At 39.1% G+C, this 10,038-nt stretch overlaps 1 protein-coding gene across 1 annotated transcript; it reads right to left on the bottom strand.

The window, feature by feature from the left end:
• Nucleotides 1-1,353: 1,353 nt before the first annotated feature.
• LOC127530643 (N-acetyllactosaminide beta-1,3-N-acetylglucosaminyltransferase 3-like) lies at nucleotides 1,354-8,699 on the bottom strand. Its single transcript, XM_051937914.1, has 3 exons — nucleotides 8,622-8,699; nucleotides 6,897-6,919; nucleotides 1,354-2,368 (listed from the first exon to the last, which is right to left on the bottom strand). Exons 1-3 carry the CDS (start codon nucleotides 8,697-8,699, stop codon nucleotides 1,354-1,356), a joined length of 1,116 nt encoding a protein of 371 aa, XP_051793874.1.
• Nucleotides 8,700-10,038: the final 1,339 nt, after the last annotated feature.

Here is a 10,038-nt window from a genome sequence, read left to right as displayed (position 1 = left end):
TAAAAAAACAAGCATGCATGTGTGGTTCAGTCATCTGGACATATGATAAAATCTGCTGAGCCACAAATGCACATACAGCAACTTGAATTACCTGTTTTGGTGATAAAGATCATTTGTTTTTTCATTTTTTATGAGTGACATGGCCTCTTTACTTCTCTTGAGCAATAACCACTGGCTATAGCTGTTGACTCCTCTGAGCCTATTTAAATAAAGCCCATTTGATACCCTCATAAGACCTCTCTGCTAACACTACAGTGGGAAAGTCTGAGGAGCTCAGCACAGATCTGAGAAAGCAAATAATTGCCTTCAACAAATCAGGACAGTCACTCGGACCCATTTCAAAGCAGCCACAGACCCCAAAATCAAGCATCAAGTGCATGTTACAGTTGTGCCACTGATCAAGAAATACACACAAAGAAATATTTAGTCTGGATGGTGAAGAGACAACTGACAATCACCAAATATCAGATCTGCAGTAAATTAGAAGTTGCTGGAACACAGGAGTCAGTGTCCACAGTCAAATGTGTTTTACATCGTGAGCTGAGAGGCTGCCATGCAAGAAGGAAGCCTATTCCCTTGAAGCAGCACCTTGAGGCTAGATTTTGTTTACTGTTGTTCACATTGACAAAGAAAAAAGACTTTTTGAGGAATGTTCTGTGGTCTGATGAAACAAAAATGTCAGTATTTGGCCACAATGACAGCAACATGTTTGGAGGATTGAAGGTGAGGTCTTAACCCCAAGAACACCAAACCTACCATCAGGCATGGTCATGGCTTTATTATGCCATGGGGCCTAACCTTTCCAGTCAAACAATGACCCCAAACCCCTAAAGTAGTGAAAGACATGATTTAATCAGGGTATAAGTAAAGTTTTTGATTAGTATTCTTAACTTAACCTCCATCGAGAAGCTGTGGACAGTGCTGGGGAAACAAATGTCAGAAAGCCAACAAATTTAGTTCTACGGCATCAATTCTGTCAAGGGAAGCAGTCAGAGATGCAACCACAAGCTCATGGATTGCTACCATGAAGCAAATAATAGAGGTGAAGATGGCCAAGAGGCATCACCCTAATATTAGCATTACTGTATGTATATTTGGACCCAATAGGTTTTGTCATATTTCCAGAAGAATCTATGAAACTAAAGAGCCAAAATGCATGATTGTTTTTGTATGAGACATATTTCAGTGATTCCGTCATAGAAATTTTAAATTCATAGGAGTCATTGAAAAGTCAACACTGCCATGATAATCATGGGTTTTACAAGTGGAGGTAAACCTTTGTTCACAACTGCATGTCACCAGTGTCTGAGTGGGACAGGGTTACATTAGATTGTGCAGGTGTACCTACTAAAGTTAGCATTTCAGATTAGGATCATGTAAGCTGTTCCACATGAAATACAAATTAAGTGGAAGGAATCTGTGAACAAGCAGAACTTCTCTAAAGTAACAAGGGTCTAAATCATAAGCATTTGCAGGAACAGGCAGTCCTGCTGTCTTCACTCCTACATGGAAGGCTGGACCAAGTCCTGCTTTGGCCATGCACATCCCCATGTAAACATCATCAATGGGAAGAATGGTGATGGAGTGGGACATGTTGAATATGACATGAGCTGTGTAGCCAGACAATAGGAAACCTCCACCGCCACAGTAAGGAGGGTATGATTCAGACTCCTGCACCTGAACTGGAATATAATATTTACTGCCTGGTGATCGAATGGGCCCCACATACTGGATCAGATGTCCAGTAAAGAGGTGTTTACCTCCATCATTGTCCTTCAAGTTTTTTAGATATGTGACCATGTTGTCTGTGTGGGCAAGAACATCATCATCACCATTAAATAGAAAGCGAACATGTGGGCAGTTTCTGTCCATCCATTCTAGGAAGAGGATTTGCTTCAAGGTGAGGTTGTAGAATGTGTCACTGAAGTCCCATTGGAGGATGTCATTGTTCTCACGCTGCTCCAGTTTGAGGAGTTTGTTCAGTCTTTTCTTCTCATAACCATCACCTGTCGTTCCTGAGATGAAGAGTCTTCGGATCCACACACCATTCTGCAATCTCTCTTTCGCCCAGGTTTTACGCAGCGCCTCTCGACGGTCGTAGTTTACAGGAGAGCTTTTAATGACCAGTAGAAGAAAGACTTCTGCGGATCCATCAGCTCCTCCACATTTGTCAGGAACATCCAGTATCATGGGAAAATGTCGACAGTGTCGATAGGAGAGAAAGTCTTGTATATGATGAGGAAGTGAGCTGAAGCCGGGGACGATGGCAGCAGATATGTTTTTTTTTGGCCAGGAGAACTTATAAGTAGAGTTTCTGTTCGGTGGCTTTGGTTGGATGGAAGACTTTCTGATATTAGCTTGAAGGAAGCTGGGTTTGGAGTGAATCAAATCTTCAGATAGCCAGAAATAAACCACCACAACAAGAACTCCCAACACCAAAGGAATGGCAATAGAGATATTCTTCTTTGAAATGCTACAATAAAAAGACAGTTCACTCATCAGACATAATATTTCAAAGACTAGTATTACAGCATTTAGAGTTTAAGTTAGATGAGCATAACCAAGAAGTACAGATTTCATTTATAGCACTGACAAAAGAAATTTGTGCAATTTTAGTAATTCATTAAAAATCAGTGATCAGTTTAGTTTATTCAGACACTGAAAGACAAAAAATAGTGAATCAACTGAAAAAAAATTGTATTCATTACATTTATTTTCAATACAATGGTGTTAGCCTATTGAGGGAAAACTGCTATGGTTCTATAGTGAGGACAAACTACAGCTGTGTGTAACATTACAGACTGCTGCTATTTTTCACATCAAAAACAAAATAATATATCTATAACTATATCTATAATATTCACAGAAATTCATTTAGCAGTAATTACCTGAGCATGTTGGTAGATCAGTGAGTTGGTGAGTTTCTCTCTGTTCATCCACAGACAATATGGTCACAGTGACAGCAGTTCAGGCAGCTACAGGTAATGTAAAGGTTCCTTTACATGGCCTGTTGCTGCCCTGAGTTTAGGCTTTCAGGCAACCAAAGGCAGAAAACATCCTCCCAAAACAATACATTGCTCGAATGCATTGATGTAGGAGAAAATACAGAGGCAATTTAAGCCACGTCCGGAATGGTTTGCTGATTTTACAGCAGGTGGAAATTGTTAGTAAAGCTGCCTGAGAAGGCAGCCTCAGACGGTAAAAAACACAATGATGACACAGAGAGAGACTTCAGTTGTGGTGCAGATCAACATGCCTACATGCTGTCCATTGTAGTAAGTTCACTTTCAATTAAAGCATTATGTATGAAGGTATTTCAGGTGCAAAATGTTTGAGAACCTGTAACATCGAATTTGTAGTTGTGTACACTGAATTTGTATGTGTATCAGCAAATCTGGCTTCCCACACTCTGAGTTGTGTACTTGTAAAATAATTTCTTGTATGTGCCAATTTTTTTTCTTCCCACAAATACAACACAAAAATACACATTCACAAAATCGTAATTACCGGTGCACAAATCACATTTACAGGTGCACAAATCACATTTACAGGTGCACAAATCATATTTACAGGTGTACAAATCCTTCTCTACAAGTCACATATTTCAACACTGACACGCTCACATTTTGCACCTATTGTTGCAGCACACTAAGTGCAAAACATACTTGTGCACCTGTATTGTACAAAGTGAAGTTGAGGTGAGAATTTGAATATGTGCAAATCTGAATGTGAACTTGTGCAATAAGTATGTGAAATAATTTACCACGAAAATAGCTGTGTCCTCTAACACACGAACACAAATTGCTACTTACAACCACTCGAATCCTCCCCACGAGTCACACATTCTCTGTTTTCTGCAGGTGCAAATCAGAAATCTACAGGTGCAAATCAGAAATCGTACTTCCGGTCCCGCTGAGATATTTGGTGTAAAACTACAAAACGATCCGATCTGTGTATAAATTCTATGCTCTGAGATTGACAGACTTTTCGGCCAGTCAGGGAGACGCTTTGCCCGGCCAGCCAATCAGAGGTTTTTATTCCATCCGAGGTCGCTTTACCGACTTCCGGGTGTGGAATTTCACGATGGAGAGAGTGTAGGCTTTGATTTCAATATACTAAGAGGAATGGATAAGTTATTTGAGTCATTGGGAAATGTGCATTATAGAGATTAGAGCAGACCAGCTGTCCAAAACAAGAACTCCCTACACTCTCTCCATCGTGAAATTCCACAAATTCAGTATACACAACTACAAATTCGATGTTACAGGTTCTCAAACATTTTGCACCTGAAATACCTTCATAATTATTTCTTTGTCTGGTGCTCTTGCGTGCCCTTTGATGCATTTTGTAATGTGAACTTTGAACGGTGCCCTGTTAACAAACAATGCAACTAGTATTACCATTCATTTAAAATTAATTTAACGCTTTTTTGCACTGCATTAAAAAGTGGTGCTTTAATGTAGGTTTCCCAAATGTTACATTGTACTGTGCCTGAGTTTTGCCTCATTTCCCAGACTGAAGGAGATGTTCTTAAATTTACAATGTCTAAAACATATCTTCAGGACATGCTTTATAGACAATAAGTACAACTCTGAGTCTGTTGAGGTCATGCATAACAGATCTGTATGATCACCGTCACATTAAATAGGATCTGTTCTAGCTGTGATTCAGGTGCTGACTGAAGGCAGGTGTGTCTCAGTGTTCATTCTTTAATGTTTTGTGTGTGCAGGATCTGGTCCAGGCACCGGAGTCTAAAGGCAGTTTCCAAAGACTGAAGTTTTCAGTTAAATCCACAGTAACGGCTCTGAGAAGAGTGCCATCCGGTGACAGCAAAAAGTTATCAGCAAACAACAACAGGACACTGACTAGTTTACCTTCCTTCTTTGTTAATTGAGGAATCAGTGTTCACATGAGTCTAGGTATTTTTTTTTTGTGAAATAAATCAAATTCTTGTCATTTCATGTGATACAGTCTCCTGCCCTGTGGGTGTATTACAGGTGGTGTCGCGGCAGGATCAGCTGTCAGAGTCTGTAGTAGGAAAAAGCAACGTGACTGATCAGAACAGACATATGCCATGTTCTAAAACCTCAGCTTCTTGTACAATGGTCAGACCAGTTGACATGACTCCTGTGATCACTATGTCTACAGCTGCATTTAAAGGGAGTGATTCAAATATTAATCTTGGGGGAATAGAAAAGTAATTGCTGACATTTGCTTTGAGGAGATTCCACCAGAACAAAAGTCTGAACTGACCCTCTGTTGCTTAGAGGGCAAAGTACAAAATGAGATTTTAATTTTCCCCACCATGGAGCCGTAGCAAAGTTGAATACATTTGTAAAGAGTAAAAAAAAATGCATTAGGATAGAAACATTGCCTTGGCCATGCACTCTCACTTCTTCCTCACCTGTCAAGAACCTAATGAAGACATTAAGTCTTTCACATTGAGACAACAAACTAAGACAACAGTTCAGTAAATAATATCAATGTTTGATGAGGAGGAATTTGGTCTGAACTATGCCAGAGTAATTAAAACTTTGGATTGACACCTCTCTCAGGTTCTATAGATGTTCAGTACAAATTTAAACATGGATCCTGTTAAAAGGAATCTGACGATCTAAAAAAATCTATCTCAGAGGGCTGAACTTCAAAAACTGAAAAACATAATTGCAAAAAGTCTTTGGAGTTGGAGTTAGCAAAGTCACAAGAGTTCAAGAGATGTTTTCACATGTTTACTTTGGTGTTGGCAAACAACCATAAAGTCACGCCACCCTACACCGATCCATCATTGTCGATAAGACATTTAGAGTTAAAGTGATGTCACCGGTCAAACCTGCCACAAGAGATCCTACACATTCAAAGACTACTTCTCACTGAGACATGACATGACATCCTTAACGGGTGTATCTTCTCTGAATGTTTTTTTTGTTTGACTACAGAACACACAAACAATGAATCTCAGATAAGTCTGAAGAAGTCTGCATGTCAACACTTGTGTGTCCTCATTGCAGAATGAAGACAACCACACCTGCCACAGCTGACTGCTTGTCAATGGAAATCTGAACAAGTGTCACTGACAGATACACACTGTTTGTTAAAGATTTTCCAATAAAAATTGCAACAAACACACTCAAAAATTGTTTTAGTTCACTGAAACAATCAGTAGGAATAGTAAAAGCCCAGTTTTAGAAACTAATATTTAAAAGTAGTTATGAGATTAATGTTTTTAACAGGAGTCAAGCACATATTTATGCACATGACATAAATATGCACATTTAAGTCTGGGATGTCAACACAACTATGAGTCAGTTGCCTTCACAAAGAGTTGTTCAGACTCAGATTATGATTTGTAAATCATTCATTAAACTTTTGATGCATTTTATTTAAGAATGACCAGTTAAAACTATTTTTTTAAAATATATTTCTCAAGAATTTTATATATTCAGTCATTAGTAGCCGTTCGCTATTATTTGTGTTGCAATTGTAACGTTTGGAGTTAGACTCTAAAAACAGGAAACCAAGTAAAAGTCCAACAGCTGAAGGTCTTACACTGGTGGTCAGTTCATGTGACAAATAAATCCAACAAAGTAGCACATGGGAAAAATATCTTGGGACAGGCAAAAGTTATAAAAGGAGTTTTCCAAATGAGGAATTACCCAAACCGGGAAACCCAAGAAAACACTAGGAACCTACATTTAACACTTGAAAACACAAGGAAAGGAAACCTAAAGATGGATGGAAAGCTCAACTACGAGGTTACAGAAAAAATACTCGGTCAACAGGTTGGCAAAACCGGCGAGGCAGCTCAGATGGCGGCCGAAGGTTGGTCAGGCAGGTGAGGCTAAACAGGAGACGTGCGGATGGAGGTGGTAGGATGAGTCATTGTGAGAGTCCGTTACCAAGGAGACTGATGGGATGTCATCTGAATTTGACACAGGAGCAGGGAAACGTCAGCTGAAAAAGTATTTGTGCCAGATCACAGCTTGATTTTAAGTCATCCCAGGAACAGATTCAGTGATGCCCGATCACCCACGTCTTTATTCACTGTATTTGTTTAGTAACCAGATAGGGATATCGAAGAAATGATCTTATAATAAGCTCTGAAGCTATTTGGTCTCTGACCTCTTATAGACAGTGTATCTGGGAAGTCGAACGTTAACCACCATTGGGGATGAACATATAAGTGATTAAGTGATGTTGATGTGAATTTCACTAGAATGAAATGTGGGGCCATTTTTTTTTTACTTCAGTAGCATTTTCCATTGTTATGGGGTTGGGACTTCTTTGGAACTTGGGGTGATCTAGATGTACTTTTCTATGGTCTCTCTTTGTGTGGTTTCTCTGTTTTTCAATTTGCAGGTTTTTCTTTGTTTCTTCTTTCTCTTCTTTGGGTGAATTTTGTTGTGTTATTGCTGGTTAAGGAGTAGTAGGTAATATAGTATTATCAGTGCTGCCCTTTTTATCATTGTTTGGGACCAGCAGTCAAACACTAAGAAATAATTCAAATCTGTCTGATAAGATTTTGTCTGGGTGTCTTGATGTCACATGTTCAATGGGTAAGCAGTTATTTCATATGAATGTGAAGTTTTCTTTTGCAACAAGTTAGACCAGTCTCATCACCTTCATGCTAAGTGACTGTGACTGACAACAGTTTTTGGTATGTGAGGGCTGGAGAGACTTCACATTTGCTGTGAACCAATGGGTCATTGCATACCAGCTCAGCTAATCATCACTGGTTATGTTTTCTTGAAAAAACCTCACCCGACTCACCTGAAAACGGAAATGCTTAACTTTCAGCATAACGTAATTCAACCTTTCTGAGAGAAAACTAGTTTTGTGCACCTTATTTTGGACCTGTTTAATAGGTATAAGAAAATGGTTAAAGCCAGTCACAATCACCTCATATGTAGTGGTTACATTCATATGTAGAGGTTACATGGTAGTGCAGAAGACACTGACTGTCATAGATCTAGCTAAAAACAGATTAGCACCTGTAAATCTGATGCAATCCAATCCAATAGCAATATCAGCTGGGCCATAAACTTTTACGAAGCTTTGGTATTTTTCTATTTCTATGCAAGTATAACATAATGTCAAAAAAAATACCAAAAGATGCTTCATGAAAGTAGGATTTTTAACGGCATGACTGGATATTAACAATAGTGGATAGATAGGAATGTAGTTGACTGGTTTAATTGTATATTGGATAAAAAATACATGTCGGAGCCCTTCTGTAGACAGAACACTGTGCTGGAAAGGTAATGGTGTTATGATCCCTGCTCCAGGTCCTGTCCTTCACCCTCTATTTCTCTCTTTCTCCCTCCTCCCTGTCTCTGCATCTGTCTGTCTTTATATCTGTCTTGATCTGTCTCACCCTCTTCTCTCTCTTCCTGTTTGCCGATTGCACTGATGACAAACAGCTGCAGTGATCAGCCCACCTGTACGCAATCTCACCTCCTGCCATATAAACTCTGCTCATTCATTCACTCTCTGCCAGACCATAGACTCCATAGCCACAGATGGACCCTCATCTCTCCCTGGATTCCCACAGTTCCCTGCTCTGTGCCCAGCCAGCTATTCCCCGAACCATTACCGTGAGTTAAACTGTTATAAATTATGCTTACTTTGATGATCTTCCCAGGAACAGAGTGTGCGGCAAGTTCGCAGAGTTCGCAGCCATCTGACTGACCACACAGCTCCATGCCCTTTCTGACTTGCTGAAGAATTGGAATCAGTCTTGTTGTAAAGCACATGAAAGAAAGAATGTATCACCCAGATAACAGGCTATCAGAAATATGCCCTTCCTAGTTTTATAGTTACAGGTTTAATACCTAAGGATGTGTAGCACATTCTGACTGTTTTTTGAATATTAATCCTCATTTCAGTCACGCATCTGCAGCTATTTTTCTCGTGTTTTAAAGAATGGAGGTAGAAGTACACCAGTGAGGTGCTGACTTACAGGGAGTCATGTAAGGAATAATCATCAAAATGACATAATTGAATATTACAAGTGAAAATAAAGGCATCGGTCTTACATAGTGTATCTGTCCCCTCAGTTTTGTATGTTTGTCAAGTTTGTTAACTAATTGTAGCGGTGGGAGCTACTGACTGAGCTAGCAACCAGCCAAGAAATCTATCATCAGCTAGCAAGCTAATAGAAATAATAGACAAGCATTTAATGACATTGTCCAGTTCTGCTAACCTGAGATAATTAAGCAAGGGTAAGGGGAGGTCTTCATCATCCAATGATTCTGAAATGTGGATTTAAACAATGCAACTGTACTGTAACACACCAAACAAAATAGTCCTTTATTTTATGTAATTCAATAATAAAAAGTACTTATTGAAAATGTGATGTAATCTAGTATAAAACACAACTCTAGTTGATTTAGGTATCCTTTTTAAAAGTGCTTCCAAGAGGTGGCTGAAATAGTGACCTGATTGGATAGAATCAGCCAATCAGAGCAACCCTGTTATGTGTCTTATGTGCAAGTCTGTGATTGGCTGGTTTTGTGGCACAAGTCCAGGGAGCCAGAAAGACATGGTGAGTATGTAGAGCAGAGCAAATGACAAAACCAAGTGAAGAACACCATGACTGTTGGTGTATGTGGATAGTTGCAAACATGAAAAAGATTTTTTTTTTTTTTTTTTTTTTTTTTTTTTTTAGTGCAGAATAGATTTGTGTTTACTCGGAGTAGGTTTATCTTAAGGTTTTTTTTGTTTTTTTTTTTCTGTGCTCAAAATTTCACACTGTGAGCTCAGGATTGTGGCACAAATATAGTTTCAGTATGTTGTTCCCCTCAAAAAGCTTAATTTGAAGTTTGACTCATCTTTCCAGGGCAGATCATTCCAAGAGCTTTGGTTGTTGCTCAGGCGTTCACTGACAAACTGTAGTTTTGCTCTAATGTTCTTTGGTAAGTGAAGGCTTTGATCCAGGGACACCTCCTATGTATGCTGAATCCAATAGGAAAACTTTGAGGTTTATTTTAATGAGAAAGATGGAACGACACAAACCTTTCAGCTAAAAATATCTGAATATTT

This window comes from Acanthochromis polyacanthus, chromosome 17 (assembly GCF_021347895.1).
Source record: "Acanthochromis polyacanthus isolate Apoly-LR-REF ecotype Palm Island chromosome 17, KAUST_Apoly_ChrSc, whole genome shotgun sequence".
Classification (NCBI taxonomy): Eukaryota; Metazoa; Chordata; class Actinopteri; family Pomacentridae; genus Acanthochromis; species Acanthochromis polyacanthus.
Note: the sequence above shows the minus strand (reverse complement) of the source record. Positions and strands in the feature narration are given on the sequence as shown.